Source organism: Leuciscus leuciscus (genome assembly GCF_965113295.1).
Source record: "Leuciscus leuciscus genome assembly, chromosome: 3".
Taxonomy (NCBI): Eukaryota; Metazoa; Chordata; class Actinopteri; order Cypriniformes; family Leuciscidae; genus Leuciscus; species Leuciscus leuciscus.
The window spans coordinates 52,932,354-52,957,812 of record NC_138727.1 but is presented as its reverse complement, the minus strand read 5'-3'; the positions used below and the strand labels follow the sequence as shown (position 1 = coordinate 52,957,812).

At 41.8% G+C, this 25,459-nt stretch overlaps 3 protein-coding genes across 3 annotated transcripts in view; 1 reads left to right on the top strand and 2 right to left on the bottom strand.

The window, feature by feature from the left end:
• Nucleotides 1-3,851, bottom strand: part of LOC309493702 (zinc finger MYM-type protein 1-like) — a 96,730-nt gene extending 92,879 nt beyond the window's left edge. Inside the window, exon 1 of the mRNA XM_082162909.1 lies at nt 3,707-3,851. The gene's annotated coding sequence lies outside the window, so the exon portion shown is untranslated. The remainder of the gene's footprint in view (nt 1-3,706) is intronic.
• Nucleotides 1-25,459, bottom strand: part of LOC309493832 (CD209 antigen-like protein 2) — a 161,701-nt gene that overhangs the window by 62,020 nt on the left and 74,222 nt on the right. The window lies entirely within an intron of this gene.
• Nucleotides 1-25,459, top strand: part of LOC309493736 (uncharacterized protein) — a 115,842-nt gene that overhangs the window by 55,961 nt on the left and 34,422 nt on the right. The window contains exon 4 of the mRNA XM_082162954.1: nt 2,357-2,491. Coding sequence (XP_082019080.1) covers nt 2,357-2,491 — 135 coding nt within the window. The remainder of the gene's footprint in view (nt 1-2,356; nt 2,492-25,459) is intronic.

Genomic DNA, 25,459 nt, shown 5'->3' with positions numbered 1-25,459 from the left:
GGCAGCTGTTTTTTTTTTCCTCACCTCATCAGCATCACACTCTTTTTCTCTTTGTTTTTCTCTTGCTCTGTCTTTTCCCTTCCTAAAGCTGAGCTTTGACTGATATAGGCTTTTCATTTTTGTCTGTCAGTGAAGAAAGTAAACATAGGGTCAACTGATAGGTTGATTCATGAATCATTTTCTCAGACAAAGCTATCAGGAAAGCTAGGTAACTAAGTCCATCTACAATGAAATATAAATAATTTTATTTTTTAAGCTATTTAGCCTTTATAAATCAACAATACGGTTGGTTATTCATCAAGTCACCCCGTGAAAATCTATTTAATTTCAAATCATTTAACTAACCAGCTAAACATGTATTAATGTAATTGTCTATTGGCAATATGATTAATCTGTTCTATATTTATTTATATTTATTAAAAATAACAACATGAATGATCAATTTGCCACTTCTATAAATCAAGTACTTAAAAGAAAATCACAAATCCCTTTACTCTACTCTTACTCTAATATATGTATCATGATACACTCCTCCTGATTCATTATTACTTAATACAAAACTATATTTATTAATACAAAACAAAATAACTCCACATGATGTTTCTCTCTCTGGGCCATCTAGTGCTTTCAGACAATGATGTGTGTCTTTAATCATTTCTGTGCATGGCTGTAAATGTAATGCCGAAATACAAAATAATATGTTTTAAAGTTTAAAAAGTAAATTAAAATAAATCATGATCGTTTTCTAAAGTATGTTTTCATGGGTGTTAATCGCTTCATTTTTGTAGGAATAAAAAACAACTATCACACTGATAAGGGCTGAAGGTGAACGCAGCGAAACGTATTGGTATTGGGTGAGAAATCGAACCGTCCCGTGTTGCTCCCAATGCTCCAGTAACATTACATTATGTAAACTGCAATGCATTTATGACAAAGAACTGCACCGATGCAGATGTAATATCATAGCAATCTATCAATAAATGCACTCACGACACACCTTGTACTCTCTGATGTTCGCTCTGCTCGGCGCCACTGCAGCAGATTGAAAAATGCGCTAAATCCAAGCAGACTCAGATAAGGGGAGGAGCCGAAACTTGAAGCAGAGTGCCGCCGTTTCAAATGAGTTTTTTTAAAGGGGACTGAAGCGATCAAAAATGTATTAATCAAATATTTTTTAGGGGGGCTGGGCAGAAGTTTAGGGGGGCTGAAGCCCCCCTAAAAAGGGCCTAGTGACGCCCCTGGTGAAAATGGTAGAACAGTGACATCTACTGAGAAAAGGGAAATGTGAATCTCCTGTTGTCACTCACTTGTGTTCAATAACAGGAAGTCCTCATCCCACAATCTCTATTTCCCATCATCCTCTCTGTTCCTGAACACGACAGCGATGCAAATCATCATTCTCTTCCAGTTCATGGTCATCAACACACACAGGTCCAGTTTGGCCTGTTTTAGGGTGTTTGATCAGTTTAGGAGATCACAGATTCCTCTTGTTGGACGTTGTAGATGCTAACTTGATCACAGGGAAAACTACACAATGCTTTGACTATATTAAATATGCAATATATATTCAATCATACAGTAGTATAAGCATACAGAGTTTTAGAGTGAGACTGAAATCTAGATTTATCTGTGTCTGATCTAATAAAAACCACTTCCTGTGTTGGTACTATTTAAAAACACGGCACACATCTTAAAGACCACACCTCATCTGTGAACACACACTAAGACTGTGAGTTTGAACTAATAATGGAATCAGGGACCTTTTATGTAAGCAGAAATATTAATAACAGATCCAGACCTCCAACACAGAGTCGCAGCAATGATGAAGGAAAAGATCGAAAGCAAAGTAAGCAGAAAGTTTCGTTTGATGCAGAGACGGTGTCGCTAATGTTTGAGCGGATGAGAAATGTTACATAAAGTTTCAATCATTGTTTTCTGTATAAAAACTGTAATTGCTTCTGATTTTATATGAAATGTTCCATATTTTAGCGAATTTTCCAAATGTTTGTCATTATAAAAGAACACACTTTTTAAAAAACTGTTTCTAAAATAATATTGTGTGAATTGTTGTTAACTGATATGTGTGTGTTTTGTCTCTGTTTGTCAGGAGGACGCAGGTGTTTGGTGTTGATGACAGTGTGTCTCGGGCTCATTTGTGTTCTTCTGCTGGTCTTCATCACACTGTACATCACCATCACAGCAGAGAGAGACCTGTTAAAGAGTTACAAGAACACAGCTGAAGAGTTCAATCACACTATCAACAGCTTACAGGACAAGAACACTGATCTAATGACTGAAAAAGACCAACTGAAGAACAGCTTCAGCTCTTTGAGTCAGAAGAAACTGGAGTTAGAGACCAGAGTCAATGATCTCAGTGCTGAGAAAAGTCAGTTACAGAGAAGTGTTGATGCTTTGAATGAGAAGAAACTGGAGTTAGAGACCAAAGTCACGTCTTTGAGTGAGGAACTGAAGAAAGAAACATCTAAACAAGGTCAGTATACTGAAAAATCCAACAGTTGTATATCCTGTAAAAAAAAATAAAGTGTTAAAAAAAAAAGTGTTAAAAAAAAAACATTTAACGGCATGGTAGCACAGGGTGCCAAACATTTAGTGTTAATGGAAAAAACAGTCAAAGACCATCAACTGAAGTATCATGTTTAGACAAAAAAAAAAGAGACGAGCAGAAATACAGGAAACAGAACTGACTTCAGCCACAGTCTATAGATGAAATCAACTGAAGAGAAAATACATTAAATCTGTGAAGATCTCAGCAGAGGAGGATTAAACAACTCCACAAACAGCATTACCAGCTTCACTTATTACTAACCAGGGCTGCGTTTCCCAAAAGCATCGTAAGCCTAAATTGATCGTAAAAACGATCGTACGACTGATCTTAATATTATGGTCTATTTCCCAAAAGCATCGTAGCTTAAGTAGCACTTGAAAATCTTCGTAGATCTACGAGTGCTCTGGAGTAATCGTACATCCCCAAGTGCATCGTAAGAAGACAGATTTATGAGGACACCTGCAGGACAACCGGCAGATTACACCTTTAACTTTATTCAAATGCAATGTGATTATAATATAAGGTTTTGATTGTACTTTATTGTACACTTTATTACTCTTTTTTGTTGTTAGTTAAATTAATGTATAAATTAAATAATTAAAAAGGTCAGAAAACAAAACAAAAAAATAGAAATAATTTAATCTAATAATTTTAATCAAAATTAAATGAATGAACAAAAAATAAATAAAAGAGATCCTTTAAATCTGTTAAAAATTACATCTTTGTTTCGCTCTATCTCCTCTAAAAGGACATTCATTTCATCTTTTTGAAAGGTATCTTTTCTTCTTTTTTGTTCAGCCATTTTGTCAGTGCCTCCGCCTGTAGGTGCTTTATATAGACTTGTCTTGATTGCTAATCCACAACAGATGACAATTATTAGGTTAAACGTTCAGAATACGATTCCATATAAGGTTATATTTCAGCACTTCGCGAATGGCCAGCGACTCTTAAGTAGCACGTAGAGCGCGTTCTCGCACGTTCATGTTAAGTGCATTTTTGGGAAACGCTCGTGGAATTGCTGCGAGCGTTCGTAACCTTGCACGTAGAGAGCGCTCTTAAGAGCTAAGATACATCGTTATCAGGAAACCCGGCCCAGACTGACTTCGACTAAAAACGCTGTATTCTGCTGCCAGGCCATACGCTGATTTCACGCAGCCGTTATTTTGAAATCGAAAGCGAGGCTCCGGTGGGAAGAAAACCGGAAGTGTCGCCTTTAATCACAGGAGAGTCGTGAATGCGATGGCGTATTGTTGTGTTTAATGATGTTGTGTCAATTCTAAAAATGTACATATAAACAACATGGAATTGTTCTTAAAGCGTTTTGGCATTTCTAAGTTTAGCTGATTTTAAAAGTGTTTTAAACTGTAAAACAACTGCTGGTGTTGTCATTTTACAACTGCAAAGACTCTTTGTATAAGAAAGTATGTGAAAGATGAAATTGTTGTGAAATTCTAGGTAACATAATGAAACTGTTTAATAATAATCTCTTACTTAGAACCTGTTTTCCTGACATTAATTGTATCATAAAACCAATGTTAAATTTATGCAACATTGAGCTTTTTACAATAAAAATATTTTTGAGCAGATGATTTGTTTATTATGAGTTTTCAATAATGTAAGTTGTCTACCGAGTTGTCTTAACTTGGAGAATCAAGTTGAAACAACATTTGACAAAGTTGTTTAAACTCAGAGAATCAAGTTGAAACAACAAATGTTCATTAGCTAGATAACTTGTAAAACACAACATTTTGAGTTGAAACAAAGAATATATTTAAGTTGAGTTAACTCATGTTTTTAAGGCAGCAGGTGAACTTTCGTTTCTAAGTTTAACAGACTTGAAATGTTTTACAGTGTGAGTTTGTGTGAGTGACTGTTAATCAATGAGAGGAATCACAATTATTCCTGTTTTTATTCACACAGAGGCACATCACTTCATTCATCAAGGACAGTGTGTGGATTGGTTTGTCTGACATTGTGTTGTGGGAGAAAGGGGAAATAGGGAGCTGTTTCTTTAATGTCGTAAGGACGTGAAATTGTAGTTCTCGCGGGAGGGAATTATGGGTAGTGTAGTCCAGAACACGCATGGTCGCGTGTGCAGCGCTGAATAGAGTAGAGATATGTTTTCTTATATTCTTTGTTATATTCAGTGGAAATGAACCGAGTATTTGAAAGCCATGTGAATGCATGCCTAAGAGATCAATAAAGCAGCATACTCAGGACACTTCGTCTAACTCATCATTTGCACGAACTTGAGTAACTAGTGAACTGTTACGCACACACACACGGCTGCTGAGACGGAGAGCGCCGAAGAGAAAATGGTAACAAACAATTGAGAACGAGGGCAACATGACATGGGTGAATAATTCAACACTGAAACAAGGGTAAATGATAAAACATTTACATTGCAGACACTTTTATCCAAAGCAACTTATAAATGAGGAATACAGCAAGCGATTCATTGTGAAGAGGCAAACAAACACAAGAAGTGCTAAAAATACAAAGTTTCAGACATTGCTCAGAGTTAAGATGAGGGATTAAAGGAAAGTGATCAAGCATAGCATTTTTTTTTTTTTTTTTTTTTTGGTTACGTGGTTAAACACTTCTGGCAAATACACGGTTAAGTGTTCACGGAAGAGATGGGTTTTCAGCTATCCTTTATATTATTGAATAAAACACTCACAGAAAACCACATACACTAACCACATATAACACATCAGGAACTGAATCTGATTGTATGTTATTCAGGTTTTGGTAAAGTAATGAGCCGAATGACGTAGGTGGAAATGAGGATTGTTGATTTATTGAACTGAATCCTGCAAAACCCGTCCTGAACAACTGGAATGACATCCAGTGTTGCCAGATCTCGCGAGACAAATAAGCAACCAGGGGCCTGTTTCAATAAAGAGGTTCAACCAACTCTGAGTTAAAACTTGAACTCTGAGTTGACTTACCCTGAGATGGGAAACTCTGAGTTTTTGGTTTCAGAACAGCTGAAATGAGTTAGTTCAATCAACTCTGAGTTGACTGACTCTGAGTTAAGCGCGTGCACCACAACTATAAAAAGCCATTATCAATGGAGCGCAGATATTATGAGTCACCATGGCAACAGCGCCAGACAAAAAGAGGTCTGCATATTTCTTCACATTTTAATTACTGTTATACAGTGTTGGGTGTAATTAATTACCAAGTAATCTAAATACTGTAATTTAATTAAAGGGATTACTCTTAATTCTTCTGTAATTTAAAGTTAAATCTGATGTAATTGTATTAGACTATAGAACAATTCTGTATAGGCTATTTAACATACATTTTTAAAAGTTATATTTTTAATGTAACCTTCTCCCTCTACACACTTTGGTCAATTCAAGAATAATTCATGCAATTGTATATTGTTTATTTGAAAGCATTAAAAGTGCTGTTTCTTGTCTCTCCTTGTATTGTTCAAGTGTTTAAGGTTGACATGGGATTTAGTAATTAGTAATAAGTAGACCAATAATTTCTAAAGATAGTCATTATTACATTAATCTAATTACAATGTTGAAGATGTCATTTGTAGTTAGTAATACAAGTAACTTACCCAACTGTTATAATATCAGAGGTGAAACTGGAAGAACAGTATGTTATTCAACCTAATTTTAATTTTCATGTAGGGGCAATCCTGCAGGTATTAAAAGAACATGGCAGCAGCTGAAATTTAAATATAAAAACATAATTCAGTCAAGTAAGGCCTACTGCAGTGTTGGCTACCTGGCTTTACAAACATGTGACATATTAAATAACTAAAGCATCCAGTGTCTAGCAGTGCAGCAGCATTTTGGCTGAGGGAATTCCTGGACGGACTTCAGAGCCAGTCACTCCCAAAGATCCAAGGGCCTTCATAAAATGTAAGAGGTTTACATATGTGTTATTTTTGATATAGGCTATTTTTGATATTTCCATTTATTTTACTTTGGGTTAGGATTTTTGTTGGTCCCAATAGATTCTGATGGTAATATCTGTCTTTTGGAGCCTCCTGTCCCAACAGAACCCCAGGCAGTTGTAAGTCGCCTACTCAATACACCAGAAATTATGACAAATAGTGTTATAAAGTGTACTCGACCAAATGCTCATCACATGGGGATAAAGAGTTTCTGCTGCTACAGAGGTAATGTTAACATTATGTGTCTACACATTCTTATGTGGAGTAGCCTATAGAATCTACATTTACGCATTTGGCAGACGCTTTTATCCAAAGTGACTTACATTGCATTATCCTATACATTTATACATAGGTATGTGCAATCCCCTGGGATCAAACCCACAACCTTGCATTGTTAACGCAGTGCTCTTACCACTGAGCTACAGGAAAGCTACTTTTCAATCTAAGTCTAAATCTAATTTTAAATCTAAGTATAAACGGGTATTCTTATCTCTCCCCGCGCCCCCAGAGTGTGGAAGAACAGCAGGAGGACGGTCCATCAACTTCTGTTGCACAGATGAACAGTTCAGTGATTTCCAGTAAATGCCACAGTTTAATTCTGTAGAATTTGTTTAGAACTACATTATGTAACTCTAATATACTACTGTGTTTTCAGTTGCCAGTTAAGGAGTTATATAGACTTCATCTTATTAAAAAAAATTTAAAATAAAAAATTATTAATAAAAGATTAATTTTATTAATAAAAATGTACTGAAAGAATGAATGAGGTGTTTAAACACCACTTCCTCTTTAAAAAGAGGAGGAGACCGAAAGAAACTCTGGGTTTACTGAAGAAAACCTGCTCCCGACCAGGTTAGGTTCGCAGAGTAAGTTACCATGGTAACTGACTCTGAGTATAAGTTACCTCTCTTTCAGAAACGGGCTTGACTTACTCTGCTTTCTCAGGTTTAACATACCTCCCATTCTGAAACAGAAAACTCAGAGTTTCCCTCATTTCAGGGTTAACATACTCAGAGTTTTCACTTAACCTCCTTTCTGAAACAGGCCCCAGGGCTGTGAAAAAAAGCCCAAAACAAGCGACTTTTTCTACGGAGCCCCCCTAGGTTCCGGGAAGAGAAAAATAAATAAACTGTGTGCACGGTTTTACAATCCGTGGGGACGGATTTTAAACTGTGGGTACAGATTGTCAATTTACATCCATGTGGACAGATTGGTAAACTGTGCACAGTTTTACAAAACTGCACACACGGTACAGTTTATTTATTTTTCTCCCCCCTGAGCTTCAGGACAATGACCACAAGAGGGAGTTAAACCACCTTTTAACATTATTTAACATTAGAAAACTGATGGGATATCAAATATAGACTGATGTACCAAGTACATTATATACACAGTAAACCTCTGATAATAAAAATTTCACACACACAAATAAATATCATCCTGAATTCACAAATTCTTTATTTATTATTGCAGGGACTGCAGAAGATCCCATTTTTAAATAACTATAACCCAGAAAAAGGAGAAATGATTGATGATCTTATAGTGTGCAGCAATAAAGTGGCTCCTGCTCTGATAAACAAATGAGTGAGTTAGAAAAGACTTAAATAAACTAAACTGGTTTAAAAACCATTCCAGTCAAAACCATTTGAACAGGTGAGGATGAGGCTTGGTCTGAAACATTTTTCCTATGACTCATAACACTTTAGCCTCATATATATGAGGAATAACACCACCATTATCTTTCAAGTTGCTTCAGGTACCAAGGTGCAAATTAAACATATTTAACAACATAACAATTTGTCTGAGCTGAACCTATGAAATATCTGAAAATATCTTAAATATCCTGAAACATTCAACATGTTTTAGTTCTACATCCAGACATTCTTGATGGCCCACATTCAAACAAGAACATAATAAAACCATATAAATAATCAAAACAAACATAACAAAAACTTGTGTGAAATGAGAATGTAACTATCCTCTTGTTTAGTTGAAGAGAGTGTGGTGACCTAAAGAGGGCCAATCAAAGTCAAATGTCAAAGTGGCATATGAGCTTAAGATGCCACAGGACAGGAACAGAGTAGGCAGTTTCACTCTCTGTAGAACATGGCCTTGTACTGATGTCTTCAGGTGTATCTTCATACCTCCACTGCTGTTTCCTTCATGTGTAGAGGCCATAGCTTGTGCTGCAGAAAGAAAAGGTAAGATTTTCTAATGAGGGATATGGTCAAATTATACTTCAGCTATAACACTAGAAGATGGATACCTAGGATTCCCTAAATCCTATTAAATATTACAGTACTTTGAGGATTATCATCATTCATCAAAAACAACTTTCCTTCTTAGCATCATACCCTGACTCTAATAAAAAAAAGATACAGTAACAGTGCTTACCTTAATTAAAATTCATCTTCACTGTCTTCATCTGCATCCGTCTCCCTGCTCTCTGATGCTCCACTCACAGAGTACATGCGACTATTGAAGCGCTGGAACATCTCTTGGCTTGGGGCAAAGTCCTTGCAGCATAAGCCTTGTCTTCTCAGTCCGTATTTTATGTGGAGTATGCTGCTGAGAGTTTCTTGTCCCATTCTGTTCCTCAGTTTGGACTTGACCAGGCTCATCTGTGAGAACACTCGTTCTACATCAGCATTGCTCAAAGGCATCGCAAGCAATGACAGAGAAAAGAGGGCAAGTTTTTTGAAAGTGTGGTCTCCACTGCTGTCTTTGTAATTGAGCACTTCAACCCAAAAGGCCTCTGCCTGGCTGTCCTCCTTGTTTGTCCATGGGAGATATGCAACAGCCTGATACTGTGTTTCAAGAGCTGCAAGATCACCAGAGTAGAGCTTCAGCATTGAGACTGAGCTGAGCTGTGGTTTAGTTTGTGACAGGATGACAGTCGGACTGAATACAGTCATAGATTTCCATATCTGGATGTTGGCTGGGAGTCTCTGTTGCACTTGTCTGCCCGCTTCCACCAAGAAGTCACGGCACCTGCTCTTCATATTTCTCTCAGCCGTGCTCTCCATTCTTGCCTCATCCAATGCCATCATGAAGGTGACCCCATAATTGACTGCACCCACAGGTAACAAAACACTGGGGTCTGTTATGTCAATTGCAAGCAGTTGTTAATCCGATGTCGGGATCATTCCAGGTCTCACCACTCTGGAGATGAGGCAGCGAAAGAAAAGAAGCAGACACTCCAACATTTTGAATGGATTGCCCCTGTCCTGCTGGAACAGCTTGTTGATCCTGTTGAATTCTTGTAGAAAAGGCATTAAAAACAGCAGGTACAGTTTGTTAACAGGATCACTGTACATCTGGTGCAGGATTTCAGCATCATAACATCTCTGGTGGTCTTTGGTTAGCTGAAAGTGAAGCTTCAATTCATCCCACTGATTGAGCATGCGCGAACAGCAATCATGGATGGAAAGCCACCGTGTCCCTGACATCTGTACAAGCATCAAAGGGATTTCACCAGGATTGATGAGGCTGTAGATCTTTGCATACTCACGGCGGTGAAGAGCACTGTGGGAAAACCAGTTGTGAGAATGAGAGACCAAGTATTCAAGGTTGCGTGGGAGGTTCTCCACTGCCTTGCTTACACACAGCTGTATGGAATGGCACACGCACTTGAGCAGCTGGAGATTTGGGTTTTTCTGGAGAAGGTGTACACTGAATTCCTCTTCCCTACCATTACACTGCAGACATCTGTACCTAATCCAATGCACTTTTTGATGTCCAGTCCAATACTCTGTAGAAAACGGGTCAGAGTGGAGGCAATAGCCCTCCTGTTTCACCCTCCAAGTTTATTAAACCCAAAAAGGTGGACACAACTTTGTTCAGTGTCATACTGAAGTAGCGGATTACCACACACAGTTGCTTGACAGATGAAATGTCTGTGCTTTCATCAATAACAAGTGAGTAATCAGCACCTCCAATATCCCTCTGAAGTTCTATGAACATACACGGAGCAATGGCATGGTTAATTAATGCCGTGCATTTTGTCCGGTGCATTTTGATGTCTTTATCACAAGTTGAGCACATTAACTCCCCAAGGTGATCGACTGATTTAATGGATGTGTGACAAGCTACATTGGTGGCTACCTTCAGCTCAGCTCTCTGTCTTGACTCGTTCTGTTTGGAGACCGCGAACCCAATGTCCGTAAGCCTCATTGAGGAGAACGGTGCTGCATTTTTTTTATGTTTCTCTGTGCTAGCATGTTGTACGAGGTCCGCATGGTGTGCACGTATTTCACACTTACATACTCTGCACAGTGCTTTTGAGTCGTCCCCCATGACGGGTTGAATCCATTCTTTTACTCCTTTCTCTTTCTCCCAGTCTTTGTTATATTTCTTCCCGTATTTCGCCCACTTTGTCCCAGGCATTTGTTCCTCCAAAAAACTCTCCTACAGTCCAGTCAGTAACCATCAGTCGCAACTCGCACACATTCATTTAAAGTTTACGTCACTCACTGACGACGTTTTCCTAACCAGAAAAAAAAAAACAGATTGCCCTGCTCTGCCTCTGATTGGCTAGTACTCGTTGCCATCTGGGTCAGAGCCAATTAGAAGCAGGATGTGGGTGGGAAAAAACTCTGCTGTCTGCTGTGTGTATTGGGAAAGGGGAGGGACAGAGAGAACAGGCTAGACAAACTCCTACGTTTAACATATAGAAAATATCTGCTTGACAACTTATTATGGAGCTGGGAACAAGCCCAAATAAGCAACTACACTTTAGAAACAAGCCCAAAAAAATGCGACCCGTGACTACCAATATTTGTAAGCGACTTTACAGAAAAACAAGCCCAAAGTCGCTTATAATAAGCGGACTTGGCAACACTGATGACATCCCATGCTCTGATAAGAGAAAATGGGTTGTGAGAATTAACATCCATTCCTTCACGTTCATGACGTTTAATAATCCTTTGATTCATATTTTTTCAGCTTTATTATTTTAATTGCATAATTTCTGCTGAAGGTTACTGTCAGCAAAACTTGTCACCAAATAATTATATCTAATTTTATGTGTAATATCATTTTGTGTAATATCCAAAATTTAGAGTGGCTATTTAGCTTTAATCTTTTTGAAAAAAATTGTAAATCATAAAACAGGATCCTGTCTTTTTTCTGAAATAGATGGTTTGTGGAGCAACTGATTTTTTTCCCATTTTATTGTTTTATGGAAACACTTTAATCACAACATTTCTGATAATGTGTGTCTTTGAAACTCTCTTTGAATAAAATTGGCAATTGTCGTTGTTATCACAGAAAGTTTGTTTTTATTTCATTCTTGTGTATCTGTGTATTGCACTATGGCTATATTTGCTCCAGTCCAGCAGGGGCAGCAGAGAGCAGGTTTATCAGACTGAAGTGATCAGAGAGGAACAGAAACATCAGATTCAGGGCACTTTCTGCTGTTTCCTGCAACATCAATACAAAGGTCCAGTTTGGCCTGTTTAAGTGTGTTTGAGTTTATTTGAGTGCTCACAGATTCCTCTTGTTGGCTTTTGAAGCGGATAACATGTGGTTGAATGTACAATACACAAACACAGTAGTATGAGTCTGCAGGGAGTTTTTAAGTTGGACTGCAAGTCTTTATTCTTGTCAAAGGCCAGTGTGAAATAAAACCACTTCCTGTTTAGGGTTTACACTACTTTAAAAACACTACTAACCATTCTAAAGATCACACCTCATCTGTGAAGACGCACTGTTAGACACAGCAAATAATGGATTGTGTTTCAAATGATAATGTGTTTATCAAAATGTTGAACAGAGATATTAAGGGGAGACACCCCAGGTGAATAGAAAAAACATTAACATTACTGACATTAAGACAAATATCTTTTGTATTACAAGTTTTTAGAATATTTATGTTTAAATATGCAAATGAGGTATTATGATCTCATAAAAATCTGAACATTGGATAAAGCCAGATTCAAAATTATTGTTTCATTTTGTTGACATATTAGAGTCAAAGGTTTTTACAGAGGGGATTTTGGATATCTCTTTTTATCACTCCATTAATCAGAAAAGACTGTCAACAGCCAAAAAAATCCAGTTTCGCCCTGTTTTTAGGTATAAAATGTTGTATAAATCAGAATCTGAACGATATATGAACAAACCCCTCTATAAAAACCTTAAGAATATAGATAGGAATACAACTGGAAAGTTTGGTTTATGTAAATGCTGCTGAAGTGGAGATTTCTGGCTCAGAGTATGAGAAAAAAAAAACATTTTGAGAAAACGCCCTTTAAAGATTTGTATTGTAAAAATTCATACTTTTTTTAGTGGAAACAGCTATTTACAGACACAATATCTTATCAAATCATTAGCAATCAACAATACAAACCACCTAAAACACATCAAAACTTATATAACATAGCAGTTTTGACATCAGCCAATGAGATTTCGCTTTTAGAGTTAAATGCCCCATTGTACTTTCACGATTGGTTGCTGATAAAAAGGAAATAGTCCAAAAAAACACACAAAAAAAAACAAACAATGTTTTTCCCTTAAGAACAAAACTGGACCTCGAACACAGAGTAATGGCCAGGATGGGATGGCCTTGAGCACTTTAGGAATTACAAATTGTCCTTCGGGTAAGAAAGACGGGGTTGAAACAGTAAAGAAAATGTCTTTGTTCATTTTCAAATCTTTGATTATTTCCAATCTTACAACTCACCGCTTGGCACTGTTGGCCACACACATGGAGTCCAACGGTGGTACAGTCCATAAAGACATGTTTTTTGTTGTGTTTAGATGTCATCTTCAGATTTTTCGTCCAGACTTGTTGCAAAAACAGTTGGTCAGTCTTAAGTCTTTGTTCTCCTTTGTTCTCCTTTCAGCCCTGCATGAGAAGCGCTTCTGGACCACCAGGGTGGACATCGTCTGGCTGAGGGCCAGCACTGTGACTTAAATTACAGTCAGTCACCATGCGCAGCTCAACCCCGACTCAGAACTACGAGTGTTTTGGCCTTCCACAGACTTGCAGGGTGGCCATCACATGCAGTGAAGAAGGCGGTCTGCAGTAGCACAGCTGCCCCATCATTGATGAAAAAAAAAATCTGCAGATTTAGGCATGTTTGTCTTGCCATATTGGCACCAATATGCATCCATACTGCCAAAGTTCTTTACACACATCCGGGAAGGCACGGGGCGGGGCAAGGCGGTTACGTGGCACACTGCACCCCCAGAGTAACCTGGGAAAGCATGGCTGTTAAGTCTGAATCTGATTCAGCATGAGCACACACACCATTATAGTGGGAAACTCAGCATCATCTTCATTTCCAGAGCGTAACAACCCTCTCTCCAACGCAGCGATCAACATCTGATCCTCCCCTGGAGCCCCGAATGAAATGCTTGGACCCTAATGAGAAGGACCAGCAATCCCATCCGGAAGCTGCCAGGCATGTGAAATAGTGAACATGGCCGTCAAACTCTACGGCACACGGCACGCTGAGTGCTCAATCCCTTATGAAAAAGGCAAGATGAACAATGTGCCGACATGATCATGCTCTCATGAGAGAACATAAACCACCCACGAACGCAGTCTCAGCATGTTTGGAATGTGATAGAGGAATGAGGGGCCCACACAGATTGGTTACCGGGCGGGAAAGCCCTCACTGTAATCCTCCGGTCACCCTGGCTATTCGGCGAAGTAGTCCTTTTCTGGTGCACCAGAAGAAGAACTAGATCGGGACATAGGCGAGTTGACTCCACCTTGTTTGAGGCACTTGAGTCTCGACCGCGCATTAGGGCCCTGTCCCAAATGGCACCCTAAGCACTCGAGGTCTTCCTACGAGTCCGCACTTTCATGACGTAACACCGCTTTGACTGTCAGGAAGATGTCTGCTGTGGAACTCACATCAGTGCTGGCTCGCCAAAAGTGCGCACTGAGGGCACATATCGACCACAGAGCACCCTTCTGAGACCTAAAATGACAAATGGGACAGCCTACAGTCTCATGGACTTAACGGACACACGCACGTGGCAGCCTTTGTAAATCCACAAGATAGTGCATATGAACTGTGTCATTTGGGACAGGGCCCAGACCGGCAGCCCAGAGGGCCCAGTCAGGCGGCAGCTCGACGGCACATGGCAGCTGAGCGGCTCAAGCCTTTACGAGAAAAGGTGAGACCTACAGTGTGCCGACGTGGTCGTGCTTTCACGAGATAACATGAACCAACCACGAACGCAGTCTCAGCGCGCTTAAGCCTGGGCATGTGAAACCGTGATCTTGGCCGTCAAATTAGGATAGGAAACGACCGCACCCAGAAACACACGGTTTGAATGACATCCTGAAAAAGACGCAGTGTCAAATGTGTGCTCTTTAAGAAAAAATGTCTCTCTCTGGTGGTGAAGCACCCAGGGATGGTTGCGTCTACACAATCTGGACGATAACGCAAGCCTGATGTGAGCACTCACATTCTCACTGAAGGCGCAACGTTCTGGATAGCTGTGAAAACAGCTGTTTTGCTCTCTGTGAGATCGTGGCCATAACACCAACACCAGCTTAAGAGGTCTCTCCTGAAGAAGCAGACTCTCAGATAAGATTGCAGAGCGAAGATTTACAGTAGAACCGCTTGGCTCTGAAGCGAAAAGCAAAGGTGCGCGCATCTGCGTCTGTATTTATATCTACACTGCGGGCGGGGTGTGAGTTGCAAATCTCGCATGCCAATGTGTATTGGCTCATTTTGTATACACTCGAAGATGATTGGGGCTCCCTGAAGTGATCCCAATTACGTCGACATAACATCGAACGTGACCGACTGAAAGCGAACTGTAAATTTATTGTCAATTACCACCCACTGCTACTTATACCAACGGCAGAAATAAGCGCAGTTACAATAGCTAAATATCTGGGAGAACATTGCTATAGTGTGACAATATTGTATTGTAATAGGTAGCACTTTAAAGTCAATACCAAATCAAAACTAGTTAGCACATGATTTGTAATTGAAAAGATTTAATGACAATGTGGTTATGGTTACACTTAAAATAGTTACAAAATAGATGAGATGAAAAAAACTTCTGACCAATCAGAAATTGGCAACTTCCCCCACCGTACTAAAGGTGTGACTATTTGAAGACTCCCGATTTACACATATATTGGCCTACAGGCCTTAAAGGGTTAGTTCACCCGAAAATGAAAATGACCTCATGATTTACTCAGCCTCAAGCCGTCTTAGGTGTATATGACATTCTTCTTTCAGACGAATACAATCGGAGTTGTATTAAAAAAATGTCCTGGCTCTTCCAAGCTTTATAATGGCAGTGAATGGCCGTTTCTGTTTTGAAGTCCATCAAAGTTCATCCATCCATGATAAAAGTGCTCAAAACGGCTTTGGCGGGTTAATAAAGGCCTTCTGAAGTGAAGTGAAGTGAAGTGTTCTTGTAAGAAAAATATCCATATTTAAAACTTAAGCGACTAAAATGACTAGCTTCAGGCAGACAGCCGGTTTTGGTTAAAATGAAAAGAATAAGAAAAGGAGCTACTCAGCCTATTATTATTAATAATAATAAGAGCGCAAAGTCTATGCGCATGATCCAAGTCTTCTTATCTTTGGCATTTTTTGGACATTTGGAAAGTCTTGCGCACTTACTTCCTGTCGCGTGCACGCGCTCTCAAGTGACCAAGACTGCGAGTGTGGGTATTTGGACAGACCCAAAGACTATCCTATTACTTATGAATGGTGGTGGAATACATCCCGCCTTCTAAGTAAAAAAAAGACATTGCGTCACTGCAGCTGCCGTTAGAAGCTCCGAAAACCTGAGACTCTGCACATGTGAGTTGGCTGGTCTAACCTGAAATATAAGCTTTTTTTAAATGCTATTTGAGCATAAGAAACAACATTTTACATGTTACAAGTTTACAACACAATATAGTTTGCCTAGCAGTTTTTGAGATTTCAGGATTCTCCCATTCAAATAGATAGGACTTGCACTTGGATGCCGAAATAGCTGCTCGGAGGCGTTGCAAAAATGGCTGCCACGTGAACAGACTTTCCTTGAAAGAGACTTTGATTCAGGGCACTTTCTGCTGTTTCCAGCATCATCAATACAAAGGTCCAGTTTGGCCTGTTTAAGTGTGTTTACGTTTATTTGAGTTCTCACAGATTTCTCTTGTTGACTTTTTAAGCTGATAACGTGGTTGAATGTACAAGTCTGCAATGAGTTTATAAGTTGGACATCAAGTGTTTATTCTTCTCGAAGGCCAGTGTGAAATGAAACCACTTCCTGTATAGAGTTAGCACCATATAAAAAACACTCATCACTCTAAAGATCACAGCTCATCTGTGAAGACGTACTGTCCGACACAGTGAATAATGGATTCAGAGGACATTTATCAAAATGTTGAACGCAGAGATATTAGGAACGCAACTGGACCTCCAACGCAGAGTAACGACCAGGATGAAGGAAAAGATGAAATGCGCAGTAAGCAGAAAATTACTTTAAAGAATTTGTCACAGATGGTGTTGTTAATGGTGTCACTAATGTTTGAGGAAATGAGAAGTGTTACATACAATTTAAAATATATGTTCTAAGAACAATATGTCAGTGCTTCTGCTTTTATATTTAATGTATTAACATGGATGATTTTGAAAACATGTTCTTATTTGGAGTTTATTGTATATCAGTGTTTGTCTTATAAAAGAATATACTGTAAAAGCTCTATCTACAGCATTATCTAAATACAAGGGTAGAGTTCATAAAAAGGTTGATTTGAAACTTAATTTCTAATAATATGAAGGGTATGGAAGTAAAATAATGACTTTGTATTTAAAAAAAAAAAAAAAAACTTGTTGAATTGCACTAATTGAATAAAAAATATGCATTGCATTAACCGTGCTTGCACTTTAGGCCTCGTCCACACGGAGATGTGTTTAGTATACATAAACATTTTGTATCGAATCAGCATTTCGTTCAGACGGATTTGGGGTTTTGGGAGCCAGACACTGCTACTGTATGTCACGTAACAGCAACAACAACTGTGGACTACATGCTTGTGTTCGTGCTTCAGAAGCTACTTAAGAAGCTAATTAAGACATTTCATATTTTGTACCAGGCCATTTATAGTTGTTTATATTGTTCAATAAAGTTCTTGGTAAAAAAAAAAGAAAAGATGAAGCTACTGAGCCTATTATTGTATACAGCACGCAATGTGTTTTATGCGCATGCTCCAAGTCTTCTTCTCCATTTTTAGTGTATCTCTGTGGCAGAATTACAGACCACATACTGGTCTGGCATGTATACTACATCGTTTTGAGTCGGTTTTGTGTGTACACAGATATTTCTCGAAACGACGCACTGTTTATGGATTTTTTTTTTAGAACGAAAAAAAAAAAAAAAGATTGGATAGGGAAAGTTCTGGCTTCGTGTGGATGTGACCTTAATGCATTGTATTTTTTTAGGGCTCGCATTTTTATGGGTTGAAATTCAACATGGTCATATATTTAAGCTGTGAATATTTAAATTATTATTAAAATTTCAATAATCCACATTCACCTTTCAGACTTCACTTCCAAAATAGTTAGTCGTAAAAAATAAATAGAATAAAAAACACTATAATATCCGACAGGCAATTTTCAGTTCATTTTATTTCGCTTTACAAATTCGCTTCCACAAATTCATTCGACAGAAAATTCAACAGTGCACATCTGGGAACTGCAGGAATAGCAGTAGAGTACCGATGCATAACCTCCATCTGCTGTTAGTCGTCCTCACCAGCGGGGGGTGCAAGCGGGTGTTGATGAAAACATACTCGGTTACTAACGTAACCTCGGTTCTCTCTAGAGAGGGAACGAGTACTGCGTAAGTCTTACGCTAGGGGAAAATCTCTTTTCCGCGAGATACTGAAGCCAAAAAATTATCCTTAATTTTTGAAATAATGTAAAACGCGTTGCGGCAGCATGCAGACACAGGCGAGACAGCTCGCGCGCCTATTGGCTGCCCTGCGGCAACTGCAGCAGCCTATCGATAAGGCCTTCTGGTGACGTCAGCTCCAATGGGGGCACTTCGCGCCTAATACGTCACGTCCCGCCGAAACGGGCGTGGCCTTGGGCTATAAACATAGCTTCGAGAGGCTAGCTAACTGTTTTTTTAACGCCGGAGCGAACCAGAGCATGTGCAGGCACGGCAAGATACGCAGTACTCGTTCCCTCTCTAGAGAGAACCGAGGTTACGTTAGTAACCGAGTACGTTCTCTTACGAGAGGTTCTCTCGTACTGCGTAAGTCTTACGCTAGGGGAACACAGTGTAAAACGCCGTGCATGCTAAGATCCAGCACCAAAGTCCCAAGGGCAAGTGCCCGGGCTCATATAGTACATGATCATAAGGAACTCACAGAGAGTCCAGGAAAGAGTGGCTAGAATAGCATAATTCCTGTAATAAATAGCATCCTATAAGGAGCAATTATATTGATAGTGTTTCACACAGCCTGGGCGAAACTCGGCCTGGTCTGATGAATATAGTGGGTCTTACACTGCCCATAGAGCTGCGCGATCGAGCAGCGAGCGTTTTCTCAAGCAGTTTCAGTATTCTGGGCCGAAAGCATCGGGGCAGACAGTACCGAATTATTAGACCGAAAGCAGCTTAGCCTGCAAAGCGGGAACCTCTAGGTTATAAAACCTTATAAATGTAGACGGGGAGGCCCAGCCTGCCGCCATACAGATATCTTGCAAGGCAATCCCACTGGACCAAGCCCACGACGAGGCCATGCCTCTTGTAGAGTGCGCTCTGACACCTAACGGGCACTGCAAGCCCTTAGAGGCGTAAGCCAGCGCTATAGCATCGACTATCCATCTGGATAGGCTCTGTTTCGACACGGCAAGTCCCTTAGAACGTCCGTTGAACCAGACAAAGAGCTGCTCTGTCTGTCTGAAGACAGACGAGCGAGATACATAAACGTTAGAGACCAGCAGGGCAGACAGGGAAATCACCTGAGCCCTGAACGGTGTGTTGAGGGATTTAGGAGTGTACCCGTGCCTCGGTTTGAGTATGACTTTCGAGTCATTAGGCCCAAACTCCATACATGTCGCGCTCACTGAGAGTGCTTGTAAGTCCCCTATACGCTTTACTGAAGCGAGAGCCAGAAGAAACACTGTCTTGAAAGACAGGTGTTTGATATCCGTTGATTGGATCGGCTCGAAAGACCGTGGCCTCCAAGACCGTAGAAAGGTCCCACATGGGAACTGAGGGAGGTCTGGGAGGATTTAACCTCTTAGCTCCTCTACGGAAGCAAATGACCAGATCGTTCCTTTCAAGTGACTGGCCAAACGTTGGTTTAGAAAACGCTGCTATAGCCGTCACGTAAACTTTGAGCGTGGATGGGGCTCTGCCCTCATCCAGTAGCTCTTGTAGGAAGGAGAGAACCTCAGTCACCCCACAATTTGGGGGTGAAAAGCCACGTGCTGTGCACCAGCTAGAGAACACAGACCATTTTGAGGAATAGAGCCGTCTCGTAGAGGGGGCTCTAGCCTGCATGATCGTGTTTAACACTCCCTCCGGGAGGTCAGCGGGTACCCGTTGATGGCCCAAAGGGACCAAAGCTCCGAGCGAGGGTGCCAGATCGAGCCCCTGGCCTGAGAGAGGAGGTCCCTCCTCACTGGTATCGGCCATGGGGCAGCGCTCGTCAGCTGCATCAGAACTGGGAACCAAGCCTGGTTCTTCCAGAACGGAGCCACTAGTAGCACTGAGCATCCGTTTTCCCTGATCCGCTCTAACACCTGAGGTAGGAGCGCGACGGGGGGAAAAGCATAGAGCGGGCAGCTGGGTCAAACGTGGGCCAGCGCATCCCTGCTCTTGGAGAAAAACTCCTGACAGTGAGCGTTTTCTTGAGACACAAACAGGTCTATTTCCGCTCTGCCGAATGTCTCCCACAGCAGTTGAACTGTCTGCCGGTGTAGAGACCATTCCCCTGCTGGAACATTGTTCCTGGACGGTCTGTCTGGTCCCACATTCAGGTGGCCAGGCACGTGCGCTGCTGACATGTTGTCCGAACGGACCAAGACGTGGTGTCCTGTTATCTGGGGACAAAAAGCGCCTCAGCGTGTTGTCGACTGCCATCATTTCCAAGCAGTTTATGTGCAGAAGCTTTTCTCGTTCTGACCACTGGCCGAAGAACGGTCTGCCCTCGAGCAGCGCTCCCCATCCCGAGGTGGGGGCGTCCGTAGACACCACCTTCACACTCGAGGAAGTCCCCAGGCTTACATCTGACTGGTACCAGTTGATCGCTCTTCAAGGTTTCAGAACTGAGACGCATTTCTGATCGACCTTGAGGCGAAAAAGACCGGAAGTCCACGCTCGGCGCGGTACTTGCGCTTTTAGCCAGAACTGCAGCGGGCGCATGTGAAGCAGACCCAGCTGAAGAACTGCTGATGCTGAGGCCATGAGACCCAGCATCCTTTGAAACTTTTTGAGCGGGACTATAGCGCCGCGGCGGAAGGTTTCCGTCATGCGCTGAATATCCAGTCTGCGCTACGGCGATAGCTGAGCTGTCATAGACAGCGAGTCCAGTTCTGTGCTCAGAAAAGATATTCTCTGACTGGGAGACAGTGAACTTTTCGCCCAATTGACTTTGAGACCCAGATTCTCTACGAACTGTAGCGAATAGCCTCTTTCTATAATGTTCAGCATCCATTCTGATACCCCGAGAAGCTTTGCCCACGCATTTGCATGAATAGCTAGGGGTTGAATGAGAACTGGGCTCTGGCTGTGACATAGTGGCGGCCGGAGAGCTTCGGTATACTGTAACATAGACACCGCGCTTGCAGTGTTCGAGGTGGGGGGCGCGCTGATAACAGCTGGCAGCCTGTCCGTGCTCGACTCTCTTAAGGCGGGTAGCTGAGAGAGAGCGAGCGGGGGGGGGGACCCGTGGGATTCGTCATGTCTGTGAGTGAATGTGAGCGCGGGACAGCGAGCACATTTACACTGAAAACACCGTCGGCCTGAGCTGACTGTATGTGTGTTGGTTTCGTTTTACAGAAACCGAGAGACATGCAGCGTGTAGTGTTTGTGGGCACTGGGACGTGGGCACGTTCACTACATTTAATGCGCAATCAACATGAGTCGATTTTATGTGCGCGAGCCCTGTGGTACGAGCTGTGCCTGTGTGTAGAAATGAGCGTTGGGCCGTCGGCATTTTTACTACACTCATAACACCATCGGCCGTGGCCGGACATTTAATGCACAATCGACATGAGCCAGTGGTGGACGAAGTACACATACCATGTACTTGAGTTAAAGTAAAGATACTCAAGGTAAAATATTACTCAAGTAAAAGTAGAAGTGCTGCCTTTAAACATTCACTTGAGTAAAAGTACAAAAGTATTTGCCTCCAATTGTACTTAAGTATCAAAGTACTATGATTTTTTTATGGCTATAATGTCCTATTATAATTTTTGTCACAAGACTCTTGCTTAACTCAGTCTACGTGAAGACTCTAATGTCACTCTTGGCACATCAATCTATTAATAAAATGACATTAATTAGTCATATATATATATTTGAATTGAATACATTTTTTGTGTGTTTAATTTTTGACGGAAGGGGACTGTTCCCATAAGGTATAATACATTTACAGTATTTACTGTACATATTTTTCACGAGCGTCTATGGTCATAATTATAAACATGCTAATGTTATGATACATTCACATAAACCTGCACAATGCCATTGAATATACACACTACATTATGGGAGCAGCCAATTTACCTACAAAATTAAACACCAAAACGTATTAATGCAGTGTTTCTGCTACTCCTCAGAAAAAAAAAAATGCTATTATATGCAAGTAATTTTAGTGTCAAGGTAATAAGCAATGTTCATTATGCGTCAGTATTTACCGATAATTGCTGCAATAATAGCTGCTGCTCTCTGCCCCGCTTAAAATCATTGGCAACACAAATTGTTTGGAACTATTGAGAGCTACACGAATCACGTGACCGCGCGGCGGCGAGATCACAGTAGGCTTGTTCGACTTGAAACGGCACACTGCACAGACCAATCGGTGAATGACATTAAAATACCGCAAGAGCGATTAGAGAGTAGACGGCTCTGTATGCTTTTCAATTGCTCTCGCGATTTCGCTCTATACTTTGATGTCATAAACTGATCGGTCTGTGTAGCGCCGGTTCAAGTCGAACAAGCCGTGTGTGTCGCAACCTCTTATATACTGTCTATGGTCGCAACTCTCATATTTAACGGCTCTGGTTTGTGCTTAGTAGATACCACCAAGGCAAGTTCAAAACAAAGCGCGCACGTTGTAGGCTACTGTGATTGGTCGCTCGTTTGACCAGTTAAGTTTTTATCCACTCATAAATAAAAAGGAACGACTGATTTTGAAAATGTAGTAGAGTAAAAAGTAAGATATTTGACTTTGAAATGTAGTGGAGTTAAAGTAAAAGTCTTCCCAAATTTAAATACTTCAGTAAAGTACAGATACGCAAAAAAGCTACTTAAGTACAGTAACGAATTACATTTACTTCGTTACTGTCCACCACTGACATGAGCCGATTTCATGTGTGCGAGCCCTGAAATGTGGCGGGCTGTGCTTGTGTGTAGGAATGAGCACTGGGCGTGGGCATTTTACTACACTCATAACACCATCAGCCGTGGCCGGAATACCAGTAATACACTCTTTATGAGATTTATCTGGGCCGACGTGAAAACTGCGTTTGTGTGCAGGCAAACGGGCTGTGGAACCGGCTTGTTTTCTGCAAAATACACTGGAACAGTCGCATTTTCTGGAACTGAACGAGCGAGAAGTTTTGGTGGAAGTCTGGCCGCAGCGGGACTCGAACACCATCGTTTTCCTAGGCGGGCTAGGAAGGCTTTGCCTCGGGCTTTGCCTCGGGCTTACCTCAATCTCAGGCCGGGGCTCATGCGGAGGGAGGCGGCGGCCAGCAGAGCGAGAGCGCCATGGAGAATGGTAGCGGATAGCCAGATAGCGTCATCTTGTCTTGTGACGGCGTTTGATTGCAGGCGTGCACGTATTAAACAGGCTCGTTTACTGCAATATTGATATTTCCAGTCGCCTGAACTTAGGAGGGGACTGAGAAATGTGTGAGAAAAAGGAGGTTGGTCCAGCCTCAGCGGGACTAAATACACTCTCTTCCGCCGGTGAGTGACGCACGCGAGGGGGCGGGGTAGCTTTCTTGTAACGTAAAGAAAAGCTAGCCCCTTTGAAGGAAACGTCCATCCAGAGAGCGTCATCATGTTTTGTGACGGCGATCGTTTGCAGGCGTGCGTGTATTACAACAGGCTCGTACACTGCAATAGTGACATTTCCAGTTGCCTGAACTTAGGAGGGAACTGAGAAATGGAGGTTGGTCCAGCCTCAGCGGGACTAAAACAGTCTTTTCTCCTTTCACCGGTGAGTGACACGCGCGAACTGAGCGCGGGGAAACTCTCCTATGACGTAGTTTGCGCGGCTCGAACAGAGGGAGAGGGGCGACCATTCAGCAGCTGTAATCCTCCATTAACGCGGCTTCTTCGTCGTCATCTATGACGGAAGCGGCGGCAGACGGCGGCCGCTGTCCGTCAATGAGAGACTCGAGCGAAGCTGGCGGGCGAACGGGCGAGCTTTTGCGGGTTGGAGGAGGTTCCGGGACCCGCTGAGTACGGCGCTTTACGGCGCGGCACCGCAGCGGGCGGAGGTGCAGTCTCGACGAAAGAAGCCAGGCGAGTCCTCAGAGTCGCCACGGACATCAGCTCGCAGTGAGGGCAGCCACCGTCGGCGAGCGCGAGAGCTGCATGTTTCTCACCCAGGCAGGAAACGCGATGACATGGCGGTCCCCGTCGCTGAGTGGGGCTCGGTACGAGCCACAGGAAGGGGCATCTTGAAAAAGCTCTTTTAGTGCAATGAGAGCGTGTGTCGCAGCGGTGAACACACACACACACAAACACAATAGAGGAGAAAAGGATATAACGCCGGATAGCGCAGCAGGAACGGCGACTGAAGGCGGCGCAGCCAGCGGCTTCAGATGCAATGGCTCGTCCCGCTGAAAAGGCTTTTTCTGACGGCGCGGCTTCTTTCTCTCAGGATCCAGCGATGTGTGAGCTCAGCTGAAGAGATAAAAAATCAGTTAGCTAGCCTCTCGAAGCTATGTTTATAGCCCAAGGCCAAGCCCGTTTTGGCGGCGAGAAGGCCTTATCGATAGGCTGCTGCAGTTGCCGCAGGGCAGCCAATAGGCGCGCGGGCCGTCTCGCCTGTGTCTGCATGCTGCCGCAACGCGTTTTACATTATTTCAAAAATTAAGGATAATTTTTGGGCTTCAGTATCTCGCGGAAAAGAGATTTTCCCCTAGCGTAAGACTTACACAGTACGAGAGAACCTCTCGTAAGAGAACCAGAGAGTTATTCATTCACAAAACAGATTTACAGAAATGGAGCTAGCAGTATTTGCAATGATTATCAGGGCCAGTATATATGCAGAAAAGCTGATAAAGACACAAGATGTGTTTACGTTTAAGTCTTCACAGTTACTTTCCCTGTGTACATGTAAGCAGCTTTCTCTACCGCAAACAAGATTATAACATCCTTCCCCCAATGCTGATGTACAGATGTACATTTGAGGTAGACTTATTTTTCTCTTGGTTGTTTAGTTTACTTATATCAACTATATATCACAGCCCATTAGCACAACACTCTGAGCGAACTCTCTGCTCCCGCATGGGGCTTCTCAGGTGCTGCGAGCAAATCACTCCGCCCAATAGCAGTGCTTCGCCTTCTGAGAATATAGTTCCCAGTATGTATACGGTTAGAAGATGGTTGTGTCTCATGTGACCTTGTTATTTGTACACGCTGTGACTATACAAATCACAACATGTAAATAGGAAAATGTTGGCGTTATTTTGTCACTTATTGGGAACAGAATGCTAGCTGGAGCCGTTTACCTCCAGTCTTTGTGCTAAGCCAAGCCTAACGGTGGGTGCGCCAGACAGAGTTACGGCACGCACGGAGATTAGAAGGGTATG